The sequence below is a fragment of the Argiope bruennichi genome, chromosome 9 (genome assembly GCF_947563725.1).
Source record: "Argiope bruennichi chromosome 9, qqArgBrue1.1, whole genome shotgun sequence".
Taxonomy (NCBI): domain Eukaryota; kingdom Metazoa; phylum Arthropoda; class Arachnida; order Araneae; family Araneidae; genus Argiope; species Argiope bruennichi.
In genome coordinates this window covers 78,824,317-78,839,812 of record NC_079159.1, presented here as the reverse complement: position 1 = coordinate 78,839,812, position 15,496 = coordinate 78,824,317, and the positions used below count along the sequence as shown (strand labels likewise).

At 28.1% G+C, this 15,496-nt stretch overlaps 1 protein-coding gene across 3 annotated transcripts in view; it reads right to left on the bottom strand.

Annotated features, from left to right (window-relative positions):
- The window catches only part of LOC129983771 (phosphatidylinositol phosphatase PTPRQ-like), a 118,392-nt gene extending 103,255 nt beyond the window's left edge, over positions 1 to 15,137 (bottom strand). For 2 of the 3 annotated variants that reach the window (XM_056093393.1, XM_056093394.1), the window contains exon 1: positions 14,978 to 15,137. In XM_056093393.1, coding sequence (XP_055949368.1) covers positions 14,978 to 15,082 — 105 coding nt within the window. In that variant the 5' untranslated portion in view covers positions 15,083 to 15,137. The remainder of the gene's footprint in view (positions 1 to 14,977) is intronic. The other variant, XM_056093395.1, reaches the window with a different exon arrangement.
- Positions 15,138 to 15,496: the final 359 nt, after the last annotated feature.

Sequence of the window (15,496 nt, the reverse complement as noted above, 5' to 3'; positions counted from 1 at the left end):
CTTTCTTTTTTTTACATTAATGTGTTTTTGTTAAACCGCTTTAAATTCTGTCAGTTTGTCTATTTGAAACCAATTTTGCAACTGATTTTAACTAACTTCTAGATGAGCCAGAAGCTTGAAACGTAAAACGTATTTAAAAATGGATGAAAATGCAATATTGATTTGTTTTCTTGTCTGTCTATTTGTTCGTTCGGTGCAAATTTTGCAATCGGTTAAAAACTTTCATTATCTCAAATGGCGCCATGTCAAGTCGTTAACTCATCAGGAAGATAGTTTAAAATTGATTGCTAAGTTTCAGACATACGTATCGATTGCACACTCACATATACACAAAACTTCAGACATACACATTGGCTAAAGAATGTATCATTGTGAATGTGTTTTCTCAATGATTCATTTACTTCCATACATTTACTTACATGCTCAGGATTTAAGCAATGCTTGGGATGTTTCTGAATTATGCGCAATTTCTGTATCGAATAAAAATGCCTTATCTTCAGAATTATCAAAGGTACTTGAGTTGTATTATGCGTATTCAGTCCAATTAAAATAATAATTTTTGCATTAAATGCAGCACGATTTCATCTTTTAAGCTTTTAATAAAAAAGCAATTTTCTTTTTTCTTTCAGTTCACTTTAAAAGCAGATTTATCAAGTTTCGATATTTGAATCATCTGCTTAATACTTTTATTAATAATATTTTTCATAATATCATATACTTTTACTAATGAATACTTTTCAAAATAATATTCTTAAGACATTATAGATTTCATTAAACACAAAAAAATGCCCCGATTTATTCCTTTTAGATACTAATTTCCCAGCTCTTGTATCTGTTACATCAAAATAATTGAAGACTTAAAGGATTGAACATTTGCAGAATGTACAAGGCCTTTATTTAAAAATATATATATTCTTAAATGATTTATTTATGCAAAATTCTATCAAAATATGCTTATACATACAGTGTCTCACAAAAGTGATGGGACACTTTTGTGAGACACTGTATGTATAAGCTCTACAAAAGGAAATTGTAATAAATTAAATTAAATAAACATATACAAATTTTTTGTGGGTGTGTTTCATACTTAAATTTAGTAACAATTATTACATAACATACATTTTGTCAAAATATTAAAATATTAATTTAATAAAAAAACAATTGTTTAGAACGGAGCAAAAAATAACTCACATAAGTGATGGGACATCATTTGATATGCAACAAAAATCGACTGAAATAAGCAATAAAAATATTTTTGGTGGTTTTATTTTTACTCAAAAGCAACTGGCAATAATTTATAAAATCGTCTGCAGTATTTATTTCGCTCCAGTTTGTTTTGGAATTTTTGTGTTTTTTAACTCTGTGCAGCCATGAATGCTAAACGAAAAGAAACTTCGCCTGAAATTCGAAAATTCGATTTCGGTCGGCAGGTCGATTTTTCACATTTCTAACGTCTTGTGTACTCTTTAAATAAATTTCCACAAATTTCTGGTTTTAAGTAAAAATTAGAAACTTAATATCAGATCCTGCCTTTGGCCTGTTCCTCATTAATGTATAAAGTAAAACTTCGACGTTTCGATTTGATCGATTTTGAGAAAATATCCAATTCGAACTCAATGCAGATTTGTGTGTTCCGCGAATTTTTATTTCATCTTCTTTATAACAATATCCAAACCCGGATGCTGAACTTTTCAAGGGCACTTAAAAGCTGATTCTCGGGAATTACTAGCAATATGAGTATTATTTAGAATTAGGACAAGTTCCTTTTATTCTAAAACATCAGGAAAGAGGATACTCAAAGGAAGAGGAAAAAAAGAGACTACATCCCTACTTCTTTGATTTATGAAATCGGTGCAAATACTTTTCCTGGTACTAAATCACTTCAGTTTCACATTCTATATCACCCAAACTAATCCCGAAGATTGTGAGAATGCTGATTCAGCATTTACAATTTATAAAATAAATATTATTTTCCTATATGGCACAATACTGGATTTTTTAGGGTGGTAAAGGAATGATTTTCTTCAATTCCTGATAGTGTACGAGTTATTCAAACTGTAATCAATTTCTTTTTTTCTTAATAACATCAAAGAAGAAATTTAAAAAATAAAGAAAGAAAAGAGAGCATCCTTTTATATTTTTACATTCACGTATAGGTAGTATAGAGAAAATATAGTAATCATCAGAAAAATCGAAATCGAGATTTTGAAGAATTTAAACGTTTTAGACCAACCCGAGTTCGAAAAACACGTTTCTGGAAAATGTCTGTCTGTCTATCTGTGACAAAGATAACTCATTGAGCTATACAGATGAAATTTTGTATACGGTCTTTATACTATCTTGTAGATTTCTATCATATTTTGAGCAAAATACACTCAGATGAAGTCTGTCTGTCCGTCTGTTCGAAGTTAACATGATAACAACAAAACGAAAAGATGATGTAAAATTAGACATATACATTTAGTATTTATAGTGTAAACACTTATCAAATTGTGAGTCAAATCCAATGAGGGGTGATCGTCAGTCGGTCTGTACTTTCAGAAACATATAAACTCGATAGCTCAATAATGCAATGCCTGAAATATATCAAATCAAGTATGGAGTTTTGTGACTACAAATGCAGTTTTGTGACAAATTTTTCTTTCAATTAATTGAGAAAAACGTATCTAAAACACAAATTTCATTTTCGGATACTATTAACCGCAAGCCCGAAATTAATCGCCAAATAACTAGCCAAGGATCGCATGATAGATTCAATAAAAAGATTAAATTCACGCCAAAAGTTAATATTCAGTAGCTTTGTACGCCAAGGTGTTCTCTGGCACAGCACCTCTGTTACAGAGAATGCACGAAAGTTTTACAGAGACCACTCCCTCTAGTTTATTTATGAAATTGATAAAAATAGTATTTAATTGCTAATTTTCCTGGCACTATATTATTTCGATTTCACATCTGATATAATTTAAGCAACTAAATCCAAGGTCTATGAGACTATGCAATAAAACAATGAATGAAATTTTACGCAAAGTAATGATTTGCTCTTATGTCATATTTGTGGATTTTTTTTTTCCAAAACGGGGAAAGGGTTGTAAATTCATGGTGATAGGAAATAATTTAAAAAGATCATCAGTTCCTCTGTTTTTCCTAAAAATCAAAGAAGGGGAAATTCAGAGAATGGGTAAAGAAAAAAGAATGTTTTTATTTCTTTGATTTTTGAAATTAGTGTTAAATGAGTTGAAGTTGTATGTTTCTTGGGCTTGTATCAAATGGACCAAACAGACAAAAATCTATTACTTTTAATGATTATGACATGAGGTCTATTAGAAATATTTTAAAACGTAGGTAAGAACAGATTCCATTGGATGAATTTTGAATTAGATAGATGTTCATTATAAAGTGATACCAAGAGACAGAAAAAAATCATTCTTGAGCTATTACAATTCACTGTGTCACAAATTCACAGAATGTGTTTTTTTTTTTTTTTTTTCCTCTTTTTGTAAATTCCTAAGCACATTTGCATACTTCATATAAAGTAAGAAATTTTAATTAATCATTTGTTGATATTGTTTATCATTAAATAAAATAAATTCAGATTAAAATTTTCAAAAAATACATGCATACTGGATAAGAAAACAGAAGCTAAATAAAATAGACAATATTTTTGAAATATTTGTTCGTCTATATATATTCTTGAAATATTGTTCTTTTCATTCTGTTTCTTAACCAATTAACTGTTTTTGATGAGTATTCTCATCATGAAGAAAATACAAAATATTGCATTATGACGAGTTTATTAGTCAGGTGTAACAATTAATCAGGAGACATAAATACATTTTACACAGGAGTTACAATTAATAAATAATGAGTAAATAATTAAGCATGAGACACAATTTAGATACTCATTTTCTGAAGATATTAAAACAGTTAATTAGTTAATTCAATCATTTTCAATTATTCACACACAAACTTCAACTCCTAGTTTTCCTTGTTTACTTTTAAAGGTGAGGAAAAGATAGTGTTCGTGGTGACAATATAATTTATTTTGGCGTCGTTCCAATGATTTCATTACACCAAAACAAGAAATATGCTTTTTGTTGTTGAAAAATATAAAATTTGAAATATAAAATGTAAGGATATTTATATACATTTTTTGCATGGTCTAGTTTATTTCCAGAACTTCGCAAGATGTCAATCAGTATAAAAGAAGAAAAAAAAGATAAAAGGAAATTCATCAGAAAATAGACAACTGACTCAATAGCACAAAACAAAGAGAAGGAAAACAAAGCCTCCAACTTTATTATCGAAGGAACCAAATTGTCTTCCTTTCACCTCGTCTGTCAACTCTTATCAGGTGAAAGTAAACTTATTATCACTTTTCTTCGAATTACTACAGACGCAGGCATTTCGTGTTGACAGTCGTTGGATAGAAGAGATAACACGATATCGTTTGATCCAATATGCTTTTGTCATAAAGAAGATATTTTTGTTATCATTATTAGTTATTTACATGAAAATTTTTATCTCGTATCAGCTTCTATTTTGCCAAATATATGCTTTTAGATAAAGCGAATATGATGATCACAAATAAAAGAAATATTAAATTTTGTGACAAAAGGAATTCTAGATCATCAAAATCTAGAAATGAGAAAATTAGGATTTGATTTTTAATAAAATTAATTTTACTAAAATAATTACAAACGCTTCATAAAAATTCCTAGTATGTACTTTTAAAATTCAAATAAAGGAAATAAAATCTTGTAAAATGAATTTAGGTTGCCTACAGGGTGTTTCAAAAGAACGTTTAATTTTAATTGTGTTCAGGCATATTGAAATAAATCATTTTCACAATAGAATTAGGGTAGTAAACATAGTGTGTGGCCTCCACTACAGGTGGCTCTTTGTTAGATTAAATTAAAGAAAATGATACATTAAATAAAATGTGCAACACTGCTTAAGGAAATACAAATTCATCACAATACAGCTACAAAATTGCGTGAAAAACATTAAAAGCTGCAGGCAACATAAAATGGAAAGTGGAAAGTAATATCGGCAAATATCTTTGAAGTGCTTAAATTAAATTTCAGAGGACTTGCCATTTAAATTTCAGTACGCAACGGGACAGCTATAATAGCAAGCAGGAAATAACATCAAAAACAAATCTTGTAAGTACTTAAATGTTCAAAAGACTTGGCATGGCAAGTTTTATACAACATGGTAAGCAGGATGTAGTATCAATAAATAATTGAAGTACTTGTTGCTGTTGTTTCTTATGACACTTGCCACGGATAAGCCCGCTGTTACAAAGACAGCGATTTAAGCTGGAGGGGGAGCGTCTCTTGTTTTTATAGTAGCGCCAACTAGGGCCAAGAGTACGACTTTGCTACTCACGTATCATTCATTCGCTTGCAAACAACCCCTTTTTACAGGAGGGCACATTCACACATCTCACAGATAGAACAATGGAAGAACAACCATGCCCAAACTGGGACGCACAGATCACGGGGAAGACGCGCTACCCCTATGCCAGGACGTCGGCTTGAAGTACTTAAATTAATCAAATGGCTGGCAATCCATAGCTATACAAATTTCGCAGGCTTTTAATCTTAAAGCTTCTTTCTGCCATTTTAAATCTAAATTTCATTAATATTTAAATCGTTTTGTGTTTTCTCTACTATCTAATTAGATGATGTATTTTCATTTGGGATATTTGTTATTTTAAGTTTGGGATATATGTTAACACAACTGAAAGTTCCTTAGCATACTTGTAATTTTTGCATGGAAAAATATTTCTATGAATTAAAAAAATTTAGTTAATAAATTTGGGAAAAGATATTTGCTTTTTTTTTACTTTCTTAAAAATGATTTACCATTTCATCTAATTAATAAAATTTCAATTTCAAAGTTTTCTTACCTGCTTTTTATCGTATAAACATTGGCAAGTCATGATAAATGATAACAATTTATCTAAGAGTTTATAAAACAAAATTTTTCATACCATTCGTTTGGCGCAGCAGAATCAGGATTGGTTTTTGCGACACTAAACTCCACTAAATTAAATCAAATAATATCATGCACATATAACGTACGGCCATGGCTATTAAAGAGTAAATTACCTTGTGCCTTATAAATTACCTTGTACAATTTATTTATTGAATTCTTTTAATTAATTCCCTAATAAAGAGCTTTACTGGTCCCCATTTACATTAGCGATTCCAAATGTAAATAAGTTTTTACTTTCTGTAAACAAATCTGTAAACGAAAATTTATTTCGTGCTAGATATTAAACACTAATCCTTAGACACAGACGAAAACAGAAACAGTTTTTTTTAAAATTATTTTTTTAATATTAAGTACAATGGAGAAATGAGAAATTTTTGGAACTTTTAACTTCTGAATATTAAGTTGTTGTTTACATCTGATATTTCATTTCGCTAATTTTTACTTATTTATCTTTAATTTTTAAATTACAGAATTTCGAAAGTAAGTCTTTGCAATTATAATAAAATTCCACAATTTTGAACTTCAGCTTTTTTTTTCACAGAATGTAAAGAAATTACCAGCAATGAAAAAGTTCGATTTCTTTGTTCCAATGACGGTCACACTTCCGGTGGACAAATGAATCAATGCTTATGAGTCAGCTGTGAATTGCATTTCCGGTCAGGATAAGCAAACATCTACACGTTTTCAAATAATGCCGTACCGACATAGGCATAAAAATAAACAAAATAAATGAATGATAAAAGTGGAAACCGGATTTCGAAAGAATATAGCCAAATATAACAATATTTGACTTTATGTAATCAAAATAATTCCTATTTAGGGAAATATAACGCCATGATTCATACAGCACATATAAAATATAATGTCGCCATTATATAAAATATTGTTGACAATATTTTATATTGCGTCGACATATAGTATGTTATATGTCGAAATGTAAAGTTTAATATAATGTGTAATTATGATGCATGGCATTACTAATGTAAAGTGTAATATAATAATTGTAAATGTAAAGTTTAATATAATAATTGGTATCTCTAGTGATGCATGACATTACATAATAAGATAGAATAATCTCATTGAACTTGGGAAATGGGGAAGCTAACTTATACAAATACTAGCCACCATTGGTGACCAGCTTGCCCATCGAGATTGCTGATTTTTGAGGTTACTAATACGGAAGGTTGATAAATATGGAATGCATTTTTTAAAAAAAATTTATATGATACAACTTAAAAGTAGGATTTTAATTGAATAATTCTGCAAATTATTGTGGGTACAAATTAGAAGTATATATATTATGAAATGTAAGGGGAAGTTAAAATCTTATATTGAAATTAATGATAAAAAGATTTTTTTGTCTTAATTTTAATATACACGACTGATAATATTCGATGGAGGAGTTTGACTTTCATGACATAAAAAAGGCAATTGAAGTAAGCATTACTCTTAAAAATCATCTTACAAACCAAACTAAACTAAAGAAAACCAAATATTAAAAGCATTGTAACATTGTAAATTAAACTTGAAGAATTCAATAAAAGTAAAGTAAAAAAAAACTATATGGAAATGATATCGGAATCAATAAAAAGATAATTTTTTGAGTTTTAAGATAGGGAAAAAATCTTTTGGGGGAATAAATAGTAATGGAAATCATCTATTTCTAGTAAGGTAGTTTTTCGGTAAATATCATAATCTAAATCTGTTAACCGACATTGGTTGTATGACAGATGCGTACAACCATTTGCGTACAGCTCATAAAAAAGCCAATAAATCACGCGTAGCTCTTTGAAAAAAGGGGGTAGGGAGTAATTAGTCTAGGTTTGCTAAAACATATGTTATCTGTTGGCAAGAGTATTTGGCGAGAAAATGTATTGGTATTTCAACTAAATTTTGATGCTTAAACACAGGGAAAAAACTTTTGTCTCTATGTGTATATGCTGGCTCTGTACACACCTTGCCGTCTGCCTATCAAATTTGGCAAATATATATTTTAGAGGGTAGGAAAGGGATTTTTTGAATTTTTAATTAGAATTTTAATTTATCAAAAAATAAGAGAATTATTTGATAATTTTCTAAAAATTTACAGTAAAAAATAGTTTTTACTTCCAAATCATATAAATTCTCTGCATTATTCATTCAAAATCAAAGTATGCTAAATATAGTTCTCATGAAATGAAAATCAATAAACTTTAAAAAAATCTGAAATAGAAATTCCATTCTAAAAAAGAAAAAAAATACACCTGAACTTAACTATTACCATCACAAACGATTCCCATTGTTTTAAAATAAGCGGATCATTTAAATGTGCATTTCAGCTAATTAATAGCACATAAATCAATAAGAGAATTTAACAGTGATAAATTTACTACTATTTGAAATTAAATCTGTTCAAAGCTTTTGAATTTCTGGAACTCAAATAAATAATTCAAATACACATGAAATAAATAATTTAAGAAGCCTGATATAATAAAAATACATCTTATCTTATATTTAAAAATCTAGTATTCTCTTTTATGTGAAAACTTTATCTTTTCGTACGTAAATATAAACGGAAGATCTTGACTATAAAGCATACATGCTATCTAAGATCTGTATTCTTTTTACAGAATAAAATTAAGCAAAGACTGATAAACCAATAAAATTAATGAATTTTTTAAAAATTATTTTAAGATAATTTACGTAAGACATAATATTTTTTGTATTAATATTTTTAAATGCACTGAATTGCATTTTTTTCTTCCAAATATACGTGTGTTAAATTTAGTATCTCTACGTCCAATGGTCGATATTTTAAATAGAATGATAGACGCATATATATACATTCACTTTCATTCTTGGAAGAAAATCTTATTTTGTTAATTAAAACTTTTAGATTAAAGTCTGAATATTCCACACTTTAATTTTTGAATAATTTTAAACGAAAAATTTGGAGATATCTGTGAAATTTAAAATACATGCTCCCGTGTTAAAAGCCAATCCCCCCCCCCATCCTTTGTGTGTGTGTGCGTATGTTATTAGGTAATTTTTTATTTAAGTTCCTAAAACAGTCCTTATTTTGTTTTATGAATTAAAAATAAAACTCAGGATATTTTAATGGAACATTACAAATGGAAATGGAATAATAATACGTAAGAAAGCATTTTTCACAATTTTTAAACTTATCCCGCATTTACTATTTATTTGATTTTTATAATATTGCAGTGTATTGAATACTATGATCTAAGAAATCATTTAAATTATTGTTTTGTACATAGTAGCATTAAAGAATTAATGCTCTGTGAAATATTCCTTCAAATCCAATACAAACTCACCAAACTTTTAGCCTATATTGAGAAAAAAAATTATAACTGTTACATAAGTATTATAAGCAGTTTTTTTTATTTAGCAATATACTAATAGGAAATTATTCATTTTATTTTAATTACAAGATTGCAAATTTCTATAATGGAAATACTATAATGGAATACTGAAGATTTAATCAAAGTTTCATGTATTATGAATGAAAGTAAATTACAGAAATAGAAGTGAATGTTCACTTATATAGTTATGAAGAAATAAAACATCTCTTTAAAAATTTCTTTAATGTTACAGCAAGAGTTTCTTCTGCAATGCAGTAAAAGAAGTCTGACTTTATTTTTTTAAATAAAGAAACTAATGTTCTAAATTCATTTGCTCTTAAAATCTTATATGGATCTCGACTGGACTTCTGAAAACTATGGGCTCATTCTGAGATAACCAGACTTTTTCCATAGCAAAATATCTGCAAATTGTGCATTGTTTTCAAGAAAAAAAATCGCTTAAGAACGTCCGAATCAATGGTAAAATCGAAAGATGCCCTTGAAGCCATTTCTATTAAATATAATTAAATTCCCAAGAGATTTGAATCTACTATGCAGGAGCTGTTATGTCAACAGTCCAAAAAAATTATTTAAATAATTCTAATCTGGGGGGGGGGAGGGGACAAGATTTTTAAATAGGTAAAGTTGGCAATTGTCAAGGAACCCCTCAGCTCTTGATAATTTTTAATAGTTGTAGAAAGGTAAATAGTTTTATACTTTCATTTAATGACAGTGGGCCGTGCAGTCAAATTTATTCAAGTTATAATCAAAATTATAAATTAATTTTGAGACTTTACTCTAGTAATATTTCTAATTACCATTTACTCGTTATGCTATTTTATAATTCTAAAAAATTTGAAGCTTTACAGTTTAAAGAAATATATTCCCTCCTTTTACAATATTGTTTAGAGTGTTATAGAAAGTTTTCTTTTGTTTTCGATATTTTGCTTAAAATTAATTTTACGTCTTGTCAGTGCACTTTTTTTATTTGTACAATATTGAAATGAACTTTTTAGAAAGGGACTTGCAACTTCAGTTTTCAAAATTTACTACTTAAAATTGGTAAATAAAAATTAAATTAAAATCAATAAAAAATTTGGAGGGAAAAGGGGGCTTTGAGATTTGCATTATCTCAGAGTCCCAGGGAGGTTTAAAACGGCCATGAATTCTTTTGAAATTAGAAATAATTACATTGTTTAAAATATGGAAAAAAACGCATAGCTAATAAGTAAACATTTCAATAAAGGGGTAGATGTATATTGTTGAAGAGTGTATTACCAGAACTCCATTCAACACTATTTTTAATGACTTTTTTTACATATAAGAACGATCTTTAATGAAATTAAAGTTTCTGAAGAACATATACTACATATATTAATGTAAAAATCCTTTTTCTTAATTTTGTTTTATATTTAACAGTAGATTTCGATTATAGTTTAATGAATAGTGCAACTAGAAGAAAATTAAATTTGAATTCAGCTAATATTTCCTACAAATTTTCGCAGGTACAAATGATCAGTTAGCAAAATATTAATATACTTCTGATTTAGTAAGCTGCTTATTTTACGCACCTTATACTTAAAATATTTCATACATAAAGTGCAAAGTCGTATAATGAACAAATAATTTATCTTTATCAGAGTACAGATTTTTGAAAAAGATGTAACAACATTTAAATTAAATCTACGATGATAAACAGAAAAGTTTAAATTTGAATGGCGTTCTACTCTGGAAACTGATTTTTTAAAAACAAATACAAATCCCACCTTACAAATCCTTCCAATTCCACTAACCTCATTTAATTGTACTTTAAATTTAAGAAATAATTTTTAATTGCCTATATTTAAATAACGAACTTATTGAATTAAATAAACGAATCAAGAATAAATAAATAAAAAATTAATGAAACGCAAACTCTTTCGTTTAATGCAAAACGTTATATTTATGTAAAGTAATGCATTTATATCTGAAATCTAGAAAAAATGATTATTATTTCGAAGTGGATACACTATTTATATGAGCAGAAATATCTTTCCCCAATGTTTTTATCTTACATTTTTAAATATATACATTGAAAAAGCAAGTAGAAATTACTCCTATAGTATTAAAACGCATGAAATTATATTAATGAACGTATCGTTAAGTATTCGAAATTGTGTCAAACATCAGGCTAACTCTCGCCAAATATGACACTTTTAGCTAACGTTTAAGATGTTGTAACCTCTTCTAGAACTGAACCTTCTCAGTAACTCAACCGCATTGTAAACGAGACAACTGATTGACAGTTTTATGATTCGTACGCAAATGGTTGTACGCATCTGTCCCACTACCACAGACATTTAGCAGACGATTCCTTTTCAGACATTTTATAACTGCTACTATTTTTATTTTGTTAAAATATTATTAAAAAGTAAAAGCAAACGATTTTTTTCTTTCATAAAAATATTTTGTTAATATTATTTCGTTTATTTTTTGTATAATAGCTGATGATCAATTGTAAGCCTTCTGAAATCTAGCAATGTTTGGAAGATACGCTGTTATGTTGAAAGAATAAACAAGCCGATGGAATTCTAAATTGCTTGGAATATTATTTTAGTTTTAAGAATTTAAGATGCTCTGCAAGCTATATTTTCAAGCTTAAGAAAACGGATAGTTTTCTAGAAAGCATGCAAAAGAAGTCCAAGTGAGTATCCATAGCGATGGTTAAGCCTATTTTCATTCTTGATTGTTAAACTTTTCGATTAAAGTTTATATCTTAATTTCTTTTATATCTTCTGTCTGACTGAAGTCTTTGACAAGGCGAGCTGCATCAAGTGCAGCTATAAAAGCGCTGCATAAAGCACTCTGTTGAAACTTTCGTTCATCGACATGTTTACATTTCATTGCTGCCATTCCGTAATTAGTAATAAGAGCGATTTCTGTGCCACGTACGTTAGCGTTTTATATATATAGATTTTTCAACGTTAGAATATTTTGGGAAACTTAACGTAGAACATTTTTAAGTAATAGTGACGCTAAGACAAGTCTTAAAATTAATATACTATTTTAAACAGTGAAAGTATGGACCCATTATGTAATACTTTCATGTTTTGTACGAGCCAAGTTTGCTACATGTTCTGATTAAGGATTGTATTTATTTTCAAATATTTTCGCGGAAAATCAGATGCATGAATATGTAATTTGATAAATTGATTAATATTAATAATAGCAAATTATTATTTATGTTAATCGAAGTTAACAAATACTAATTACATGTATTATAAGAAATAGCCGATTAACTATATTGACCGTAAAATATTAATACGACATAGCCTTCTGAATTATAATAATTGGTGTTTAAAATTTTCTATATAATGCTAAGAAAAACTGAAGTGATGATATTCTAACGATTGAAATTTTTTAAATGGACAGGGAGCCCATTAAATAACTTTTCCAGTCTGTAGATACTTAAAGTTAACCAAATTTTGTACAAAGACTGTAGAAGGGACGGGAAGATGAATTTCGTGAAAATAAAAAGAAAGTATCAAAAGTTGTCGATGCGATATTCTGAACGCTGGGAAAATACCAGATTATAAATGCGGTAAAACTAAAGAACACGGTTAAATTTTTGACGAGTCTCTGCCAAATCATATCAAACAGTAGAAAATTCGCCAGATATCAAATACAGAATGCAATTAGGTTATCATCTTTGGCAATTTATTGCTTTTAAAAATTACCGTTTGGCGATTGCATTAAATTCTTTAGTTTAACCTAAAACGGTGCATGCGGACCAAAAATCAATCATCTAATGTTAATTAATAAAAGATTATTTTTTTTCTAAAATTCAATTTTTTTTTTTTTTTTTTTTTTTTTTTTTTTTTATCGATCAAGTTTTGCATAATCCAATTTCTTTACAATTTTCTTAAGAAATTCAAATTCCGTATCTTCCACAATTTGAATTTAAAATTCAGTTTCATTTTTTCATTAGTTTTAGCTACAGTGGTCTTCCAACAGAGCAAGTTATTTTACAATCAAAAGGGAATAATTTAAAAAGAAAATTAATTAATTATCAATTAAAAGATTTTATCAATCTATTACTCACTTTTACAAAAAGAATGTCCAGTTTTATTTGAAAATCCGAAATAAAAGCTTTCATAAAAATTAGGAATAAAATACGTGAGAAATACTTTTTGATATAAAAACAACATCATAGTTAAAATATTAGCTATTCGAAGCTATACATACAACGAATTTATTTATGCAGTTGTTTAAAAATATTCTGGAAAAAAACGATTCTAAATTTATGGAAATTATAATAAATATTAATAAACTATGCGCATTAGAAAAATTTTAAAAATCAGAATACAGCTTATTACTTTTGAAAATAAATAAATTTCTAGTACACTATTGAATTGTAGGCTATAATAAGTATCAAAATTCAAATGAAAGTTATATTTGTCCTGACTGGAAATCTGTTGCGGAAAGTGAAAATTGGGCTTAAAAACATTTAAAATATTAATAGTACTAAAACTATTAAAAAAATACAACCTGTTTGAAATCAAAGATATATGTATGTATTAATTTTAAGTTATGCATATCATTATTAAATCATCTAGAGATAAAGAAAGCAATTATTAAGATCTACAGATTCTTATTCGTTTACATCCCCTTAAATCTTTTACTAAAAAATTGCACCCTCAAAAATAACGTAAGGGGGCATAAATGGTACAAGTATCATAATTTAAGAAATGCTGGTTTAAAAGATGACGAACAATTTTTAAATTAATTCTTCATATTTTTAACCAATCAGTAATAAAACAAAAAAAAAGCTTTGTTTTCAGCATTACAAAATAACCTATTCTTATCATGTTAATGGATTAATTCTTTGACCTATCATATAGCATACTTTATAACTAATAAATATCAAAATTTATCATTTTTTTAAGCATTAACAACATCAGTTGCAATATATGAATTGATATTGTCATTTAACGTAATATTTCATGCAACGGTGTAACTCAATATGGTGCTGGAAATATTATGTTGGCATACAGCATTTAAAATGAACTCTAGAATTCCAATTTGTTTTCAATAATATTGCATATAAAATTCAGGTATTAAAACTTTCATTTATATTGTAAAAGTTAAAGTAATGATGTGATTCAACCCAATGTTATAAATGTTTCTCTCCAATGATAGTACAACATACATTTCTTTTCTCATAAACATATAAATTCATCAAATTCGTTCATTTTCTTGAAATGCTATTTATGAAATTTAGCTTTTCAGTTTATATTTAAGGTTATGAAATTACACAGAAATACATGACTCAGAATAATGTTGCATCAATTTTCGATATAAATCCTTAATTATCTAACAAACGTCAACATTTCATCTAAACCTATACATTATCAACAGCATTACTGGCGAAACGTAGATATTAATTTGATCGTTATAACTGACTTTTCTAGCAACAGCGTGACTCGATACGATCTATTAAATATGTTTCACTCATCAATCCATTTACAATTCACTTTTATTACCTATCATCAAAATCCATGTTATAATTTAAATCATCAAAAATATTGATTAGAAAATATATATGCTAATTTTTGATTATAGCAAGGTAAAAAATCCCTCATAACAATATGACTCACCTCCGTAGTTGGTAATGTGGTAGGCTCGTCCGTTGTCGCTTGTGCCGTGGTGGTGTCAGTTAGTCCTAGGAAGACACACAACAACAGCACCGCTGCCCCTGCCATTGTCTACATTCTTAGCCCAGCTCGTCGCACAACCACCCCTTTTTAATCCTCTACATTTGCGATAAGGGTACAGCAGAGATAAAAACCAGAGAAAAGTTTTCTGTCAGGAAGAACTCTTTTTCCAGCGGAAATGCTCAGATAAGAAATACGGCAGCTCCCCATACGTCACAGAATCTGTGTCTTGCTCAGTGGTTGCGATTTGTTTTTTTCATAACAAATGAAAATATAAATAAAATCCAAAGTATTTCTAATAAAGTAGGGTCTAAATGAGAATAATTCCGTTTTTGTAAAAGTTTTTATTTTTGTTTGGGGTAGATTAATGTTAGTACCTGTGTTTCAAACATGTTACATCTGTTTGTTGTCAGCCATTGCGTAATTTTCTACTCTTCAGTTAGGTAATCAGTAGACAATTCC